Genomic DNA, 20,679 nt, shown 5'->3' with positions numbered 1-20,679 from the left:
CTGATAGCAATTTCAAATGGGGGTTCTGTTGCTGACCCCTGCATGCAGAAGTGCTCCCTGCCCCATGACACTCCTCTCCCCATTACAGCCTTTTCATGCTGTGTTGATTGACAGTTTCGGGTCACTTCTGGGTTCAGTGCAATGCGCATGTGGGTCTTTTGGACGCGCATTAATCAGCCATTGCCTGAATGTGAAAGCTTTGTTGTTCCTCAAGAGCAAATGAGGAAGGCAATTCTTTCATAAATATGCCTTTATATCCCAGAAAATAAGACTAGAGAAAAGATACTACAGTGGTATCTCCGATTGCGAACAGGAACTGTTCCGGAGATCCGGCCGGAACCTGAGGTTTTCGCAACCGGAGGAGAAGCAGTAGACCGCTTCTGCGCATGTGTGCGTGACAGTAAACTGCTTCTGAGCATGCACATGTGGTGAAACACTCCTGGGTTTGCCGCTTTTGCAACCCGAAGTTTACGTTACCCTAACGTAAGCCAAGGTGCTACTGTATTTAATTCTATGATTCAGCCCTTTTGCATTTACAATTCTGGGTACTTACAGCAGTTTAAGGAACTGGCTAACTATTGTGGCAGGCATTAAGAATCCTGGGTTTCAACTCAACATAGAACAATAACTTTCCCCAGCCTATATTCAAATGTTTTGCTTTTTCTAATGCAGCCTGGTAAGTGTATTTTGAATAACTTGCATAGAAGAGAACACATATGTATGTGGCTTATCTTCATAGGAACATAGGAAGCCATCTTAAACTGAGCCAGACCATTGATCCATCTAGCTCAGTATTAACTACATTGATAGGCAAAAGTTCTAGGCCTTTCCCACCTATACCTGGAGAGGCCAGGGTCTGGGAATTTCACGAAAAGTTGGGAAGTCAATAATCTTCTCTTCGGTTCGATTGACTTGGATATTAAAAACAAGATCTGTTTCAGAGTAATATGCTTCAGAATCATCGCCAACATCCCATTTCACTGATAGCTGCTGAAGACGAATGTTCATGGAAATCTCAAGGTTTCTAGGTTGAAACAGATTACGATCTAAGGGAGAAAAGAAAAGACTCACTGACACTTCAGGATCTGCTGAACAATCTTTAGGGTAACATTTACCCAAGAATAGTTCCATCAACGGTGGCGTAGCATATACAGTGGTACCTTGGGTTACATACGCTTCAGGTTAAATATGCTTTAGGTTACAGACTCTGCTAACCCAGAAATAGTACCTTGGGTTAAGAACTTTGCTTCAGGATGAGAACATAAATCATGCTCCGGTGGCGCGGCGGCAGCAGGAGGCCCCATTAGCTAAAGTGGTGCTTCAGGTTAAGAACAGTTTCAGGTTAAGAACGGACCTCCGGAATGAATTAAGTACTTAACCCAAGGTACCACTGTAACCTGGTACTTCTGCATTGTGTAAAATAACTAAAAATCCCTGCACTTAAGGGCACAGATACCTAGAAAATGTACCTCATTTGGCCTGAAAATATGCTTTACAGTGCAATTATTTACTTGTCTACTCAGAAGTGTGCTCCATTGAATATAGTGGTACCTCAGTTTACGAACTTAATCCGTTCCGGAAATCCGTTCTTAAACCGAAACCTTTCTTAAACCAAGGCACACTTTCCCTAATGAGGCCTCTCGCCGCTGGTGCCCTTCCACCAATTGGCTTCCGTTCTTAGACCGAGGCACAGTTCTCAAACTGGGACACTATTTCCGGTTTTGTGGAGTTTGTAAACCAAATCATTCTTAAACCGGACTGTTCTTAAACCGAGGTACTACTGTACTATGGTACATACTCGTAAGTACTACCAGTTTTCTTTTTAAAAGCAGGAAATTACCAATCCCAGTTGGTACACACACTCAAACACACATTGTTGCCTTGCTATATATGTACTATTTTTTTCCAAGGAAACAAGCATTCATATACATACCTTGATTTTCAAACAGGCCAGAATGCAATAGTACATAGAGAACTACCATCCAAAGCACCAAACGCTCCATTGGTTATACCTGAAAGAAACAAGCAATACATTTCTTTTGGGTAAATCCTCTGTTTGGAATCACATTCAACAACCCCAAATTAATTTTCAAACAATGTAATAAAATAATAATAGTAGATATGAACCGCTGTCTGATCCTCTTGGACAGAAATAGGGTAGTCCCTGGGCTAATCTTGACCTTCCAGAGATCCAAACTCGCTTGGCAATTTTTATTTTTATTTTAAGCCAGGCTCACCCACCAATCAAGTGATGTCACCTGTCAATCATATGGTGCAATGCCACACCTTACCAGGTGCAATTGATTTGCTCAGTCAAGCCTCCCTGAAAGAGACTTTCCCCTCAGACAGTTTTCAATTAGGAGCCAGAATATCTGTTGCTAGGGAGTTGTTTAAGGAGTCTCTGGCCACTGTGAGCACAGGACTCAACTGCTGGATCACGCCAGTGGCACAACTGTAATTGAAAACTAATAAAAAATTATTACAGAATGAAGCGGCCATGTTGAGAAACCTTAGTTCACTATCATCCATGCAGAATGTATAATAATATAACTCCAAGGATGCCAACAAGCAGGACTTTCTATCTATAAAAGTCACTGAATAAAATTATCTGATACTGCCTTTTTAAAAAAAAAAAAAATGTGGTATTTATCGCATCCCAAAGTTTACATATCCAGAAGGATATGTAAGCGGAGGTACGACTGTGCTTATATACACATTATCGTATTGTATCACAGTTTCAAGCACCTTTTTCTTTTTAAAATTTCTTTCCGTTTTAATTTCTTGTCCCCTGAAAAAATTCAGTAAAATATAAGTATTCATTTCACAGATAGAACAAGAACAGTTTGCAGTCCTAAACTGGCATTTGGTAAATATTTCCCTGATACAGGTAACTTCACAGTAATGTAGCAGTGTTTTGTTTTTGCTGTGACTGTTCTTGTTTTTATGAATGTCTAATGAATGTCAAGTGTTCTAAAAGCTATCCAAATACTTTTTCTAAAAATCAGTCACCATAGAGAATGTGGAGGAAGGAAGGTTCCTATGCAGAAAGAAAGATGCAATGCCCATACAGAGCATTTGTTCTGCAATGTTTTGTTTCCCTTTAAACAAAAGTAAACCACAGAACCCATATGCGTGCACTTAATGCATAGCAGATTATGTTGGAGCTCCACTAGATTTCAATGTTTAATGGGCTGCTGTGTGATAGATTCCAGTAAGGACAAGGAAAGAGCAGCCAAATCTATTTGTTTCAGTGCCAGATGTGTCAAATAGCACATGCATATAAATCACCCATTGGATGCAAGTAAGAATGGTGAGCCAGCAAAGTAAGGTTCAACATTAAGATACAGCATCCCATCTTCTGAATTGGTCGGGCTGATGGAAGTTAATGAAATATCTGCCAACATCAGCCTGTACTGGAAATGACAGTACAGTACGGAATACCCGGCAAGCATCCCAGAAAAATTGGGACATCTCATTTTTTATTGTGAAAGAACAGGGGCCATTTTGGTTGCTGTGATCTCACATGATTTTGCAGTGTGATCACACACACCATGGGAAAAGTGCTTTCTCGGGGTCTGTGATCTCACACGGCAACCCCAAAACATGTGTTTTGGGGCATCATGCCTGGGAAAGCACTTTTTGGGGAGTGGGGGAACCACCGTGAGAGATCACGCAAGGTCATGGCAACTGAAATGGTCCCTGTGCTCTCACAATAAAAAACGTGAAGATGGTGTCCAGGATTATGGATTCAAAATGTTATGGTAGGGTATAGTATGGTAGAGTGGCTAGAGCATTGCTGGGGAACCTGTCACCCTCCAGTTGTAGTTGGACTCCCAAATAGCATGGTCAATGGTCAGGTATGATGTAAGTTGTAGTTCAGAAATGTCAAGAGGGCCACAATTTTCCCACTCCTGAGCTAGACTTGAGAACCAGGACCAGGGAGACTTGGTTTCAAATTACCACTCAGGTGAGATGTACATTGGTACCTCAGGTTAAGTACTTAATTTGTTCCGGAGGTCCGTACTTAACCTGAAACTGTTCTTAACCTGAAGCACCACTTTAGCTAATGGGGCCTCCTGCTGCGCCACCGGAGCATAATTTCTGTTCTCATCCTGAAGCAAAGTTCTTAACCTGAAGCACTATTTCTGGCTTAGCAGAGTCTGTAACCTGAAGTGTATGTAACCCGAGGTACCACTGCATAGTGCTCTCTCTCTCTCAAGACCACCCAACAGGTTTTTGAAACTAGGAGAAGCCAGCATGCAGCACCCTGAGCTCTTGGGAGCTAAGATGGAATGTGATAGTTGCAAACATAAAGGTAAAGGGACCCCTGACCATTAGGTCCAGTCACGGACGACTCTGGGGTTGCGGTGCTCATCTCGCTCTATTGGCCGAGGGAGCCAGAATACAGCTTCCGGGTCATGTGGCCAGCATGACTCAGCCGCTTCTGGCGAACCAGAGCAGCCCACGGAAACGCTGTTTACCTTCCCGCCGAAGGTATTTATCTACTTGCACTTTGACGCGCTTTTGAACTGCTAGGTTGGCAAACATATTCACTATTTTTTCAGTGCATACCATAGCTCTCTATATTTACAGCACTTTGATGTTTCCACAGGTGTTGCAACAGTTAAGCAGCTTCCTTTATTACTATGCCCCTGCACTGATTTGCAATAATGGGATAAATGTTGCAATGAAATGAAACCGTGCATTTTAAAGAAATGGGATATAGCAGGGTTACAAAACCACACAGCTACATGTTTGATTAGTACACAGTCAGCCTCTGTCTATTTTACTGGTCAAGGGCATTATTAGGGCCAAGTCCCCAGGTCTTTTATGCTAACCCCAAGCCCCAATGCACCTTTCCATCCTCTTTTAAAAACTTTGCTTACAGCGGAGAACAATGAAAAGCACGATGCTGATGAAAGTCCAGCCGACCACCAGCTTAATTTGCCCAGAGGCATCTATAAATATACGTTAGCACATACAAATGTGTACCAGAGCCCGCGGCAGCCTTTGATTAACTGTTGGGTAAGGCTGATTTGTAAGGGACGCGGGTGGCACTGTGGGTTAAACCACAGAGCCTAGGACTTGCCGATCAGAAGGTCGGCGGTTTGAATCCCCATGACGGGGTGAGCTCCAGTTTCTCGGTCCCTGCTCCTGCCCATCTAGCAGTTTGAAAGCACATCAAAGTGCAAGTAGATAAATAGGTACCGCTCTGGCGGGAAGGCAAACGGCATTTCCGTGTGCTGCTCTGGTTCGCCAGAAGCGGCTTAGTCATGCTGGCCACATGACCTGGAAGCTGTACGCCGGCTCCCTTGGCCAGTAAAGCGAGATGAGCGCCGCAACCCCAGAATTGGCCATGACTGGACCTAATGGTCAGGGGTCCCTTTACCTTTAAGGCTGATTTGACCACAACCCCTGTCCCCTCTGTAGATCTTCACTCACTCCCTTGTTCCCAATGTAGGTCTTTCTTTTCCTGCAGTATATTGCCACTCACCCCTTCTTCCCTGGTGTATGCAGGGGCACCATTTTGTGGGTTTGCCTCAGATGCCAAAATGTATTGGTCATACCCTAGTCATGGGTATATATCACATGTCCCTTTGATTCCCTAGCAATGCACACTACCAATGCACAACCAGGGGTTGTGTGAATCGGAACATCTGGGTGGGAGTCTAAGTTAATGTGGTCATATGACCCACCCAGGCATTTTTGCACAGAAGTTACTCCACCAGAATCCCAAATAATCATCCCATAACCAAAGATACTGCGGTGGGTGTCACCCATGGAAGTTATAGCAGTGAAAAAAAGGAACACAGAAACAGTATGGCCCACGTATCAACAACTACTAATGGAAGGAGAGGGTGAGATAAGATTAAAACCCTATGAGGAGATTAGCAGATACTGCAATAGCTGGTTGCAATACCACCAAGTAGTTCATAGATTTAATCAGGATAAAAAGAAAGGCTTTGAAGAAAAAGTGTCAAAATTGCAAAGTGAATTAATACAACCTAAAAAGAAGACCATCTCTAAAATGTATAACTTGCTGTTAGAGTGGGAATTGAAGGATGAAACAACTAAAGAAGTAATGATAAAGTGGGCAAAGGATTTTGGTCATACAATCCAATTGGAAAATTGGGAAAGGTTGTGGAAGGTGGATATCAATTTCACAGCCTGTTATACGATAAAAGAGAATATGATGAAAATGTTTTACCGTTGGTACCTTACTCCGGAAAAATTGGCTAAGATTTACAAAAAGCAGTCAAACTTATGCTGGAAATGTAAGAGGGAGGTGGGAACCTTTTATCATACATGGTTGGGATGTAAAATTGTAAGGATATTTTGGAAAGATGTATATGAGGAGCTGAAAAAATTATTCAAGATTTCGTTTGCCAAAAAACCAGAGGTTTTTTTTGTTAGGCCTAATATCAAATGACATTCCCAGAGATAAGAAAAATGTATTCCTTTATGCAACAGCAGCAGCCAGAATACTGATCGCAAAGAACAGGAAGGGGGAGAAAATACCATCATTGTTAGAATGGCAAAGTAAACTCTGTGAGTCTGTGGAAATGGCAAAATTGATGGGAGGGAGTGAAGGAATATATGAAAAAATATGGTTCTAGAACTGGAACATTAATAGATAACGTGTAAAACGTGCAGGGGTAAGTAAGGAAATAATAAAAGAATCAATTGAACAATGATTAAATTATAACAAGACGGAAGAAGTAAAAAAATATATTGAGATCACACATGGGTGAAGGGGAACGGGGCTATAGGGTGTAGCAGGAAACCCCCCGCCAATCATTCAGTTTGTACAAACTTCACACACACTCACACCCTCACACTACATAAGCTACACTTCTGTTATAAATTCATAGAAAATCAACCATACATCGGATTTTCACTGTTCCACTTTTATTTTACTCCATGAAGGAAGGACTACAAAATGGGGAAGGTTTGATACAGGGCAGCCATAATCCCTTGAGCATACCAGCACATCCACAGGAGCCCTGCCCAGTTCTATGCCAACCCTGATGGTCCTAGACAGAAGACCATCAAGATCACAAAGAACTTGCATATAGGAGTGGATTCAGCACAGACTGGAACAAAGGACAATAATCAGCTCTTCCCTCTGGGGGCAGGAAACTGCAAACTCCCCTCTGTCACCTGGAAAGTACTCATGGGGAGGGGGAAAGGGAGAACCAGCCAGGTGACAGGACACTCAGGTTACCACCACAACTCCTCCCTCAACCCCTCCTTTCTGTGATGTATGCATGATGTTTCTGGGGGTGGGCTTGATCTACAGGATGGGAATTTCAAAAGTCTTTATAAGGCCTTGCACACCATTTTTTCTGTGTCTTTCCTCTCTCCTGCAAATGAGGGGAGCACGCTGTTGCAACAGTTCAATAAAGGCCAAGCCTACAGGCTGCTGTTTTGCTCCAAGTTATCCTGGTTGGTGTCTTTGTTTTTGTCCAAGGGAGTCCTCAGATTTTTCCGTTAACAAGGGGAATTTGAAATATTATTTATAATATAAAAGCTTTAACATAATTTTTTTTAACTTTGTTGTATTTGTATACAGCAATGAGAAGTTTAGAGTAATATTTTTAACAATAATAATAATAATCATCATCATCATCCCATAACACACACACACACACATGCACACTCTTTCTAAGGCCACATTGCTTTGTATCCCTAAGCACGAGCACAATCAACACAGTTTCTTCTACTTATGCAAAATTAATTCTAAGCCGCTGCCTTACCAGGATGTGGAATTCCATCAGACTGGCAGTCACCAAGTTGAAAGTGCGAACCAGTGGGTAAACTGAGTAAGCGTGTCTGGTGAAAGCTACAGCTGGACTGTGGGCAGCACAGTAGGATGAGCCAGGAACTGCAAGCAGTGAGACTCAGCAGGAATCGGGAGCAATCGACAAATCAAAGAGTCAAGGCGAAAGATGAAGCTCACAGAAGCCATGCTGCTCAAATATGGCTGAGCCGAAACAAAGAACCTTTTATATCCCTTAATGCCCAGAGGGATTCAGGGCCAACCTAAGTGGGTGGAGTCAGCCCAGGGCCAGAAGGCTCTTTACTGAAGAACTACCTCTTACTGTTTACCAATTAGGGGAACAGTACACAGATCCAGTAGATCTGGAGAAACCCACACCCAAGAGGTGCTGCAAATCCCAGTCTCAGCAAGCACTAAACATCTGGCAAGCCTACCATCTCTGCACAGCTCTGCCAGCTTCTTGCACCAAGTTGTGGCTGCAGGTTTACAGCATGAAAGAAGTAAAATGAACAGAAGGTCCCAGGAGGTTTGCAAGATTTTTAGTAGATGTATTATCAGAGATGAGAAACCTCTTACCCTTTCCTCCTAGAATGCAAGAAGCTAGCAGAGCTGAATTTTCCAGGGATAAGAAGCAAGCAAGCCAGTTCTAAAACAGACCCTTGTTTTGACAGCTAAGGATAGGGGTGGGTCTTCCTTATTTTCAGCTCTTTTATTATTAAATATATCGATAATTTCATACGTTAATAAGACAGGATGGATCAGAAAAGTCAAAGTAAACCCTCATATTTGTTTTTTTCTATTTATATTTATCAATTGTAAGTGTCTTAGTCAAATCCTGAGTTCATTTCAGTACATTGTTTCTGTATATACATCATGAAAGTCATTATTGTCCTTATCTTTGAGTCTCTCAGTTAACTTCACCATTTCAGCATATTCCATCAACTTTTCTTGCCATTGTTCTTTCGTGGTATTTCTTCACTTTTCCATCTTTGAGCTAATAAGATTCTGGCCACTGTTGTCACATACATAAATAATTTCTTCTTGTCTTTTGGTAGATCTTGACCTAAAATACCTAATAAAAATGCTTCTGGTCTTTTAACAAAAGTTATCCTGAACATTTTTTTTTCATTTCATTATAAATCATATCCCAGTAATTTCTAATTATTTTACAATTCCACCACATATGAAAAAGGTACCTTCCTTTTCTTTACAAATATGAGGGTAAAATGTTAATAAAATGTTAATAAGGTATAAGTTTAATTTCAATGTACAAGTTAAATAGAATTATAGGCAGAAGAAATGAATGTGTGATAAACCAGAAAGGGAAATTGGGGGAAGTCGGGGGGTATAGAAAATATAAAATGTGGCTTTTTATTTACAATAGTACAGTATTGGTTATGTTAAAATATATTGGAAAATCTCAATAAAAATATTACACACATACAGAGAGAGAGAGAGAAAAGAAAAGTCGAAATGAGGATGGGTGGACACAAATCCATAGCCCATACAAATAGAACTAATTCAATCCTACCGGCAGCACTGCCCCAAACTATCCCAAGGATCAACACCCTCAGTTAGGTTTGTCTCTTCATCCTGCCCATGCAGAAATTATTAAAACATCATTTCATATACAGAAACACAGATTTTTCTCTTCTTCATCTCTAACAGAACTTCTTATTGACTCTACCAAATCAGGACCATAGGTGCACAGAGAAGGGGAAATAGGTTTCTAGATGTATCACTGAGCATGCCTTATTTTTGCGCACTGCCTAATATACAGAATCAATCAGTAGATTATATAAATATTGAAGCCAGCATTTTATCATAAATGATACAGAAAGATACCAATAAAATATCAGTAAAACAAAGCAGTGTGGTAAAATCTCATGAGTCATGAAACGCCTGCAGAAAAAAAGATAAGTCTTTAGGAAAGGCTAAAAGATAACCACCATTTCTGCCTCACGAACTTCACGTGAGCGCTGTTTTACCTCATGATGATGCGATTACAGCCTGGGTCAGGTCCGTTAGATCTCTGAGACCCAGTAAACGGTGTCCTTCCCCTCCCTCATGCTTGGGCCCTGAGCAGTTCCTTCCCCACCATCATTCCCTTGCTCAAACTGGCTGCTTAGGCTGCTCTTCAGTAATTGGGAGATGGTTCTGAACAGTTTATGAAGTTAGGGCATCAGTCCAAGTAGCTTGCAGATGTCTGCACTCGCAGTGGTTCTCCAGGGAAAGATCTTTCCCAGCCATTCTTCAGATTGCACAGTTAAGAGAAGCTAGGGATCCTGCCCAGCATAGGATTAGCATATACAATGGAACCTTTTCCTTCCTTCCTTCCTTCCTTCCTTCCTTCCTTCCTTCCTTCTCTGAGCTCTGACTGATAGAGCTGCAATTTTTTCCCCCTGGGTTCCCCACTGGGCATTTCGAAGCAGGGAAAACATTCAGGAATCAAGCAGGTAAGGCTTCTCCCTTCAATTTTATACCAACGCCGGGGGAAATGTATACTAATACTGCATTTCTGGTTGCTGTTTAATAGAAAGCAGGTGCGTGGCAGAGGGAAAGCAAGGATGATTTAGTAGTCAATCAGATAAACACAGGAATACAAGGGACAGCTCAAGGTCCAATACAGATGTGAAGCAGGGGATCAGATCTCCCAAACTCCCCCCAAAAAAACTGCGGGACTCTGTTTTGATCAGGATGGTGCCCCTTCTCCCCAAACAGTTATTCTGATCCAAGTCTCCCTCCCCAAGCATGCTATTACTCCCCACAGGGTAGGGAGTGGTAGAGAAAAAGACCGTTGGGGACACAAGTATATTCCCCACCTTCCCCAGAAGGGTCATTTAGATCATGCTAGGATATCCCAAACTTAATTCAAGAGGGGAGAGGAGTCATTTTTTTGCTGCTGGGAGGTAGAAATCCTTCCCCCATCTAAAGTAAACAACTCAGAGACAGGCCAGGAGATTCAGAACTACTTTCTGACCACCCCTGCCTTTAGGTCAAGGAAATGGGGTGGAAATAGAGCTAACACCCCTCCTGCTGTGAGGGCCTTGCTGAAAAAGCAAAGCATTGCTTGGAACAATGAAAAGAAGCACATTAAAGACCAAAAAGGCAACATACCTCGTCCCCGTGGTTTTCTCTGTGCAGCGGTCTTGCGTAACTCTCTCAAATGATCTTTTTGTCTTATCTGGTCATAACGTGCTTTGAGCTTCCTGTTTTTCCATTCTTCTTTTCCTTCCTATTCAGGGTAAAAAGTGATTTTGTTTTTTTAAAATCCTTCATGTTTTCTTGTTGTTCTTGCAAGTTATTGTTATCGTGAATATTGTATGCACGGTGCCAAAGGAGTGAGTAAATGGACCAGCAAGATCCCAGCAAAGAGAAGCAGTTGCTGAGGAAGAAAATGTGACGTTTCACAAACGAAAGTGCCCATCGATTATTTGCATGTGTTTTTCCTTTTCACAGTACTTCCTTTGATCCGAGGGATGTAACGTAGGGAGGTGCCTTATACAGAGTCAGACCACCGCTCTTATCTACAGTGTGGTCACTATGGTGCTTTCAGACGTCCTTCTTGGCACCTGCCCAAAACTCCTCTGAATTTTATTTATTTATTTTAATAAGGATAGAGTGTTTTGGCTGAAAGGGGTTACCTTGTTTTGGGTGGGGCTCCCTGCTTTTTTTCTGTCTTAATTTGTTTTATGTGTGGTGCATAGGTGTTTTCCTTTGTTGTTTAATTGGGGGAGAGATCTGAGCATCACCACTTGTCGCTTTGTGAAGTGGATATTTTGGGGTACCCCACAGCGGTTTCTTAGATTTCCAAATGTGTTTCCAGGCCCAGAAAGGCTGAGGCCTCCTAGCCTACAGTGGCTGGTAGTGAGTCTCTAGAGCTTCAGACACAGACTGGAATTTTCTGTTAATCCATAGAATCATAGGATCATAGAATCATAGAGTTGGAAGAGACCACAAGGGCCATCGAGTCCAACCCCCTGCCAAGCAGGAAACACCATCAGAGCACTCCTGACATATGGTTGTCAAGCCTCTGCTTAAAGACCTCCAAAGTAGGAGACTCCACCACACTACCTGGAGATGTATGGGATTGAATTTGCAACCTTTGGCATGTAAAGCATGTGCTCTATCACTGAGCTAATTTGACCCGGAGTACGAATATGTATAGCTTCAGAACATAACCGCTACATTAATGCCCAGGTGCATTTATAAACCTACAGTCGTGCACTACTACAATGAAACTAATCACTTGTTTTGCTCTAATCGGACAGCCGTGGAAAAAGTTGTGAAATTTATTTATTACTGTATTTCCCGGTGTATAAGATGACTGGGCATATAAGACGACCTCCAACTTTTCCAGTTAAAATATAGAGTTTGGGATATACTCGCCGTATAAGACTACCCCTCTTCCAACGCACACCAAATAAAACCGGGAGCGGTTAGGGTCATTCTGTTTCTGGTGATTGGGGTGGCTTCTGGGGCCAATTTTCAAGCGTATTTCTGTTTCATCTAGAGAGCTTGGTGCCCTCTAATTTAATTTGCTGTCATTTTGTCCTTTGGTGGGGAGTTGCTGCAGGAGCTGTTGCTGTAGCCGGCGTATAAGACGACCCCCGACTTTTGATAAGATTTCCCTGGGTTAATAAGTAGTCTTATACACCAAAAAATACAGTACATCATTACACCTTCCTTTCTTCAAGGAGCCCATGGCCTTTCTCTACCCTCATTTGATCCTCACAACAACCTTGTTGTGAGGTGGGCAATCTGAGGAAGACCAAAATGGCTCCCGGTCACCCAGAAAGCATCATAACTGACATAACACGGAAAGATTTGGAGAAGGGAACAGGACCAAAAGGCTTCTTGTATGCAAGTTTTTAATCCAGGTGTCCCTAGTTCAGGATAGGAACCTGTGGCTTCTCATATTGTTGGAAGTTCATCTTCCATCAGTCAGTCAGCAGTCAGGGATGATCCACTATTTTTGGATGGCATTCAGTCATGTTGTTTGTGGAATTCTCTCAGTGAGGCTAGCCTGACACCTTCAAAACATATCATTAGGCACAAGCAAAGACATTCACCCAGGCCCTGGGCCAATCAAGCAATCTATGGCCTTTTAAATGTGCCTTGGGGGAATATTGTTTTGCGTGTGCATCTCTTGTTATTATGTCATGCATTTTGTGTTTTTATACTGTGAAATGTCCTGTGATCTTTGGATAAAGGGTGGTGTATATAAAGCAGCAGCAGCAGCAAATTCCGGTTGCATAATTAAAGTTGATTTGGTGCTCTTGCAACACAAACCCACTTCCCCTCAAAATCAGTCTTTTTGCAACAAGGAAAACGATGAGAAAATGAACTGGAAAGCACGGGGTACCGATTGCTTGACAAACATCATATAACCTCTTTGCCAAAAAGACCTCTTCCCCACTTGTGACTCCTAGCAACTGGTATTCAGAGGCGTACCGCCTCCAACAGCCAAGGTAGAAAAGGTCACCGGGTCTCCTCTCCAGTAAAGCTTAGCTGGGTCTAGCCCATATTGTTGGGGGTTGTGGTCGGACGTTGAACTGCAGCGAAGGCACAAACGACAAGGCAGAGACCGTTCACATAATCTTCTGTGGAACTGTTAGCTTTTGCATGACAGCAGAAAACCAAATCAACAGAGCATTATCGGCAAAGCCTCAGAGAAATCTCTTCTGAGAAATCGCAGTTCAGCCGTAGGTTACAAACGCCATCCAGCAGAATGGGAGCCCCCACTCTTCACACAGAAGATCCCTGCTGAATCAGATCTATTTTGTGCAGTGGTGATTCTAGGTTTGGAAGCAGAGGCTTCTGGGACATTTAAGTCATGTCATGTGGCGTAGGAGGTACCCGATCAGACACTAGACCCCTGAATTTTAATAATAATAATAATAATAATAATAATAATAATAATAATAATAATAATAAAAGCTGCTGTGCTGGGGCAGGGAAGCTTTGACTGGCACTGCAGGAGGAATGTGTAACCAACTCCCACCAATTCCACTTGTTCTGAATCTTGCCCTCTCTCTGAAAGTGCTATTAGCCTTTTGGGTGGTGGCAGCGGCTGGGGGAGAGGGAACAATACAGTAACAGAACAGGCAGCCATATTTTTCTGCCACTGGAACAAATAGCAGCTTTTGGAGGGTAGGGAATTCTAGAAAAAGTCACAGCACTTATTACTCTAATGAAATCGGATCCCCGCCCCGCCCCCAGACACACACCTTACACCTCAGCTACTTTTAAGTTTTTTTTGGTCGGGGGAAGGGTTGAGGATTCCCCCAGAAAGCCAGGCAGTTCTGGTCACTGTGTGTTCAAAAAGGACACTGTAGTGCTGGGGGAAAGTGCAGAAAATGACAAAAAAGATTATTGAGTGGAAATGTCATTACATTGTTGGCTTTATAGTGTTGAGAAAAGGAAAGTAAGGGGGAGAGGGAGATGGGAAATGGCCGATTTGCATGGTGTGGAGAAAGAGGATAGAGACAAGCGAATCTTCATGTAGAATCATAGAACTGTAGAGTTGGAAGGGACCCTGAGAGTCATCTATCTAGTCCAGCCCCCTGCAATGCAGGAATCTCAGCTAGATCATCCATGACAGATGGCCATCCAACCTCTGTTTTAAAACTTCCAGGGAAGGGGAGTCCACAACCTCCTGAGGGAGACCATTGAACAGCTCTGAGGAAGAAAAGTTCTTCCTCAGAATCTCCTTTCTTGTAACTTGAAATCATGAAAATGGTTTCTTGATATCCGAGCTATTAAATCTGAATTTTCTTGCATTTTTCTGCCTCTTATTTCACCAGTAAAGGCCACCCTACTTTGCTGCCTTGCTTGACGTGAGATTTCTGACAAAGCATATTCGGCAAATGGCGAGAGGCTGGCAAGAAAAAGCATAGGGCAGCTAAAACTCTGGAATTTGTTAACCACAAGTTGCCTCAACTGCTGCCACCTCAGATGGCTTCAGAACGCAAAGTGGGCTGGGGCATAAACAAAAGCATCATCATCATGGCTATGCATCACCTGTGGGTTCAGAGGCAGCCTGCATCCTGAGCATCAGCCACTGAGACTCAGGACCACAAGAGGCCTACTGTGCTCTTCCAGGAAACATATGGCCACTGAAACACCATAGACCGATGGCCGGACTCAGTATAACACAACCTGCTGCAACAACGACAACTTTGTCTCAGCACAAGACTTAGGAAGGCTCCCATCTGTTAGGTACCTGCCTTCAAGGCTTTAAAGAACAGAGAGCAACCCAAAATCGCCGCCTTCTGATGAAGCTAACTCCTGGAGGCAGAGGTCCCTTCAGTCCCCAATAAAATATTTGAGGGGATGCCTCCCAAGTTGAGGGGAATTCCCATTCAAATGGCGTGTGTCAGCCAGGTCATGTGATTGATTATGCAGGGTGGGGCGTACCTCCCCCCCCCCCCAATATTTTATTCAAGTTGTCTTCTTCTTTCTTTGGTGATCACTCGTAGACGAGTGAGATTGTCTTCTATAAACATGGTTTTAACAATGAGTCCGTAAGTGACTGTGGAGGCCAATTCTGGATCCACACGTCCTTCCACAGTGAGGACATTGGTTTCCAGGCAGGAGTTGATCACGGTGTGGATTTGCCAAGCGTGCCTTCCTCTTAGCATGTTCCTCCCTTGCCTCCTGAGTCCGAGTGTCTTCAAAGCCCATGACACCTTTGGTAAAGGCTGTTCTCCAATTGGAGTGCTCACAGGCCAGTGTTTCCCAATTGTTGGTGTTTATGTCATGCTGGCCACATGACCCGGAAGCTGTCTGCGGACAAACGCCGGCTCCCTCAGCCTACAGAGTGAGATGAGTGCACAACCCCAGAGTCGGCCACGACTGGATCTAATGGTCAGGGGTACCTTCACCTTTATACTACTTTTAGATTTGCCTTGAGACAGTCTTTAAACCTCTTCTGTTGACCACCAGCATTACGCTTTCCATTTTTAAGTTCGGAATAGAGTAATTGCTTTGGAAGACAATAATCAGGCATCCGCACAACATAACCAGTCCAATGAAGCTGATGTTGAAGAATCGTTGCTTCAATACTGGTGATCTTTGCTTCTTCCAGTACACTGGTATTAGTTCGCCTGTCTTCCCAAGTCATGTGTAAAAATTTTTGGAGACATTGATGGAATCTTTCGAGGAGTTGGAGATGGTGCTTAGAAGTGGTCCATGTTTCACAAGCATACAGTAAGGTTGGCACTGGTCATGGCAACAGAACTGGGTGAAGCCAAAATCTTGTCCAAGCAACCGTTTGTCTAATCCTTTCCCCCCAAGCTGTCTGTGTTGGTTGGTCGTCGCTATAACCTGCTCTGAGCTATAAACCTGACGCTGTGTGACCATTCAGAACTACGACCCGCTCGATTTTTGTCCCTCCTGGCTCGCGAGCATCGCCAGACAGGGAGAGAGAGAGGGGGAAGGAGAGTGACACACTCTTGTTTTCAAGACTCCGGGTTGGGGGGGGAGAGAGAAACGAAGGGCGCGAAGAGGCCCAGCAATGGAGGTGGGGATACTCACGTCGCCCGTGGGACCCCCGCTAGAGGGTCGAGAAGAGATGGAGGAACCAAGAGATTTCGCTGCTGCCGCCGCCGCGTATCACTCCCTTCCAATGCGCACGGGGGAACTTTGGAGGGGGCGGGGAGAAAAGGGTGTGGGAATCCCAACCGTGGTGATTCAGCGCCCCACCCCCGTCCCCAACCTTTAACTGGGATGGGGGGGGGAGAGAATTCCCATCAGGAAAGTGGCACAGCGACCGGGACGGTGCGACCCGACCGAAGTTAGGTAGCAGCTGGTGTTTTTGTGGTGCCGGCCGAGAGAGTTCGCTTTCGTGTACTTTTAAGGCAAAGAGCGGCATCGCGAGGGAAGTTGCGCCGAGTTCGCTTTCGCTCGCGGCGGCGGCAGCCTGGCCCGACCTCCTCCGCCCTTCCTGGGGTGAATCAATCATCCTCGAGTTGCGAGGAAAGCACGTCTTTTCCACGGAAGCTGACCGGCGTCTGGCACTCTGCGCTCTTGCGAAAGCCTCGCTCGCCGCCGCTGCTGTGGGTTTTGGGGAGATTTTTCTGTTCCCTCGTACACCGAGTACGGAGGAATGTGGCACCTTCAGGAAGTGACAAGGAAGGCTGGGCGCCGCGCTCCTGTTCTGCGCCCCCAGACGTCCGCCGGCTTTTCCAACAAGAAATTGCACGGGAAACCCAAGAACTACGTCTGGTTTGGGCACATTCACACGTGCAATATAAATAAACTTAACAGCAACATCATCATCATCATCATCATCATCATTATTATTATTATTAACCCGCCCATCTGGCTGAGTTGCCCCAGCCACTCTGGGTGGCTTCCAGCATATATAAAAACGTAATAAAACATCAAAACTTCCCATACAGGGCTTCCTTCAGATGTTTTCTAAAAGTTGGGTATATTTTTACTACCTTACATTCATATATCTATATACATATACCTATATGCACACATACACGTGTGTGTGGTTTATTTATTACATTTATGTACTACTTTTAGCTTCCAAGAAGGCTCTCATCTCACAACAACCTTGTAATTCGGGTTAGGCTAAGAGATGGTGACTGGCCCAAGGTCACCCAGTGAGCATACACACACATATGACATATTGTACATGTGACCTTGGAGTGGGCAGCAAGAGCACATGGGGTAAGGCATTCCCTTGTCTACAGCATCTTCTTTGTATGCTGCGTTTCCACAAAAAGGATCGTGCTCAAAAGCGGCTTACAGCGAAGAAAACAGGAATACATCACAAGATCAACCATCACAAGAAGAATTTCATAACAATACAACAACACAATAGGGACCATAGCAACATACCGAAAACGTTTAAGCACTATATCCTGAAGCTAACGCCTTTCTGCTTCTGGGAACAGTTTCTTCTCCTTAAAAAAATAATAACAGATTGTGTTTCTGGCTCCAAATGAATGTTTAAGTGGATAAATGTATCAGGAGCACTTTAAACACCTACAGTGGTGGACAGCTCTCCTCCTGACCCATTGAGGAGGGGCAGAACCAAACACTAAGAGTAGAATATGGGCAGGAAAGCACGTAACAGGATAACGTCATAGGATAGGGTATGTGTTCCTACATGTCCCTAGTAAGAGAGGGAGAAATTGACGCCGTGATGTCATTTTTAATAGTCTTGTTTCACCGCCTGAGTTGACTCAGATATCCAGGGGAGGAAAAATTGTTGCTGTTATTAGATCCCCCCAGTCCTCTTTCAAATGTTTTACAGACTGTCACTTCTCTACTGTGTATTAATGCAGGGGAAGGCAGAAAGTAGATTGTGATCTGCTGGGAAATCTTTGGATTATTTATGGTATGATCAGCTTGGGCAAGGATAGCCAGTGCCATGCCCTCCAGTTGTTATAATACAACTACATCTGCAGGACGGGACGCAGGTGGCGCTGTGGGTTAAACCACAGAGCCTAGGGCTTGCCGATCAGAAGGTCAGAGGTTCGAATCCCCGCAACAGGGTGAGCTCCCATTGCTCCATCCCAACTCCTGCCAACCTAGCAGTTCGAAAGCACGTCAAAGTGCAAGTAGATCAATAGGGACCGCTCCGGTGGGAAGGTAAACGGCGTTTCCGTGCACTGCTCTGGTTCGCCAGAAGCGGCTTAGTCATGCTGGCCACATGATCCGGAAGCTGTACGCCGGCTCCCTTTGCCAATAAAGCGAGATGAGCACCGGAACCCCAGAGTCGGTCATGACTGGACCTAATGGTCAGGGGTCCCTTTAACTTTTACATCTGCAGGACGCCAAGTTGGCTACCCTGTTTCTAGCATTTCTGGCTGCCAATTGCTTAATAAACAAATGACTTTGCCCACCAAAATCATGCTGCTGAAATGAAGAAAGTTAACTAGGATTTTTGTGCAAAAGGATTCTGTTCAGTTTTGGAAATAAATCCCTGGGCTCAGAATGTGCTCAGAGTGCACCCTGCTATGTCTCTTGCGGCGAGCTCAGGTTGGTAGATTTTGGTTTTAGTAAACAACAACAACGACAACAATGATGATCCAACAAGGCTGAAGTCCAACCCCATTTTACAGCATGGATATTAAGCAGATGTTGCATTCTAGAGTAGCAGGTGACCCAGAGAACCTAACATGACTCCTGCTGGATGTAACCAAGGTGTCTTTGTTTGCTCCAGCATCCTCTACTCAACAGTGGCTAACTGGATACCTCCAGGAAGTCCAGAAAGAGGGCTTAAAAAGAAGAGCCCCCACTCATTGTTTCCTCCCCTGAATTTGTTATTCTGAAATACAGTGGTACCTCGGGTTACATACGCTTCAGGTTACAGACTCTGCTAACCCAGAAATAGTGCTTCAGGTTAAGAACTTTGCTTCAGGATGAGAACATAAATCGTGCTCTGGTGGCGTGGCAGCAGCGGGAGGCCCCATTAGCTAAAGTGGTGCTTCAGGTTAAGAACAGTTTCAGGTTAAGAACGGACCTCCGGAACGAATTAAGTACTTAACCCGAGGTACCACTGTACATTACCTCTGAGCATGGATGTCTCAGCTAAACATATCCAGTAAACCTTTCCTCCATGAATTTGTCCACTCTCATTGTAAAGCAATGCAATCATGTAGCCATTGCCATATCTTGTGAGTTCAATTGTTTCAAGTGCTATGGGGCTTAATCCTAGATTAGACCTCAAGCCCATCTAGTCCAGCATTCTATCGCCACCCCAATCCTCTAGGAAGTCTACAAAGCTGGACAGGAACACAATAGCATCTCCCACTTGTGATCCCAGCAACTGGTGTTCGTAAGCGTTAAAAAAGCACCAGAGAAATTATCAGGGAATGAGATTGTCAATGCTACTAGCCAGGATGGTTACAATACTCACAGCTTCTGAAGTGGTACAGATTTGGCTGAAAAAAAGCTTTAGTTGAAAAAGAGGTGTTGGTGCTCATGCATGCATGTTTTGCCGTATTTGTCTCCATCAAAAAGAGCTCTGCTTTGTATCTCTCAAGGAGAATCATTTCCATGCCTTTAGTCTTTAATACACTCACATACTTCTGCTGTGATGCTGCTGCCAAGACCACACAGATTTGTTCAGAGTTATCTGCTCAAGGGCCAGTGGAGGGAAAAAAGTCTGTTGAGTTCCTGCTAGATGGCGCAGTAGGTCAGTGCATTAAACCTCCCCAGTCACTGGTCCCGTTCACGTTCCTGTAAATTTCCATAGACTCTTCCTATCCAGCAACATGATGGAGCAATTAAGGTTTTGTGATTCCCATGAAATGGGCGTTCCACCAACATTCAACAATATTAAAAGTGCCGACCTTCACATGCATATTCCGTACCGTACTCCTGCAAACTGCAAGAGGTTAAAGTGTCTGTTGCAGTCCGAAGTCTTTAAGAACAAAACACATACGACCCCACAAAGATTTCTGGATATTTTCAGAACACACACAGATATTAATCCAGACACGATATTTAACAGGGGAGGGCAGGGAGAGAAGTTGGAATGAGAAATGTTTTGGACGGGGAGAAATTGTTTTTTGTTTTGTTTTGAATAAGAGTGCAAGGCTGGCAAACATGTAAACAACAAGAGCCCAAACCCAGATGTTCTTGATAGAGAGGAACTAGGATTTCAGTGGCATTTTCGGAGGAGGAATTCTGTGGGCAGAATGTATGTTTGGCATAGGACTGCTCCTTTATTATCCACTGCAACTATATACTATATACTAATCTCCACTCCTTTCCACATTCCCAGATTCCTTATGAAATCATTAGGTAAATAGTACCGATCTCTCTGCGTCATTTTGTGCACTGGGCAAGCCCTTTTCTCCTTAGCAGTGTTCAAAGAACACAGTTTATGCACTGAGAGGGGGAACGAGGCTCCACCTGCTAGCCCCTGTGAC

General features: G+C 43.9%; 1 protein-coding gene across 7 annotated transcripts in view; it reads right to left on the bottom strand.

The window, feature by feature from the left end:
* LOC309542874 (oncostatin-M-specific receptor subunit beta-like) overlaps nucleotides 1–19,685 on the bottom strand; it is a 54,544-nt gene extending 34,859 nt beyond the window's left edge. Inside the window, exons 1-6 of one of the 7 annotated variants that reach the window (XM_082241852.1) lie at nucleotides 16,319–16,739; nucleotides 10,898–11,015; nucleotides 9,312–9,373; nucleotides 2,746–2,788; nucleotides 1,934–2,012; nucleotides 841–1,046 (exon numbers count right to left, since the gene is read on the bottom strand). In XM_082241852.1, the coding sequence (XP_082097978.1) occupies nucleotides 841–1,046; nucleotides 1,934–2,003 (276 nt within the window). In that variant the 5' untranslated portion in view covers nucleotides 2,004–2,012; nucleotides 2,746–2,788; nucleotides 9,312–9,373; nucleotides 10,898–11,015; nucleotides 16,319–16,739. Of the gene's footprint in view, nucleotides 1–840; nucleotides 1,047–1,933; nucleotides 2,013–2,745; nucleotides 2,789–9,311; nucleotides 9,374–10,897; nucleotides 11,016–16,318; nucleotides 16,740–19,661 lie in introns of those variants that run through there. The other 6 variants (XM_082241854.1, XM_082241851.1, XM_082241853.1 and 3 more) reach the window with 6 other exon arrangements.
* Between the last annotated feature and the right edge of the window lie 994 nt (nucleotides 19,686–20,679).

This window comes from Podarcis vaucheri, assembly GCF_965113315.1.
Source record: "Podarcis vaucheri genome assembly, chromosome: 11".
NCBI lineage: Eukaryota > Metazoa > Chordata > Lepidosauria > Squamata > Lacertidae > Podarcis > Podarcis vaucheri.
Note: the sequence above shows the minus strand (reverse complement) of the source record. Positions and strands in the feature narration are given on the sequence as shown.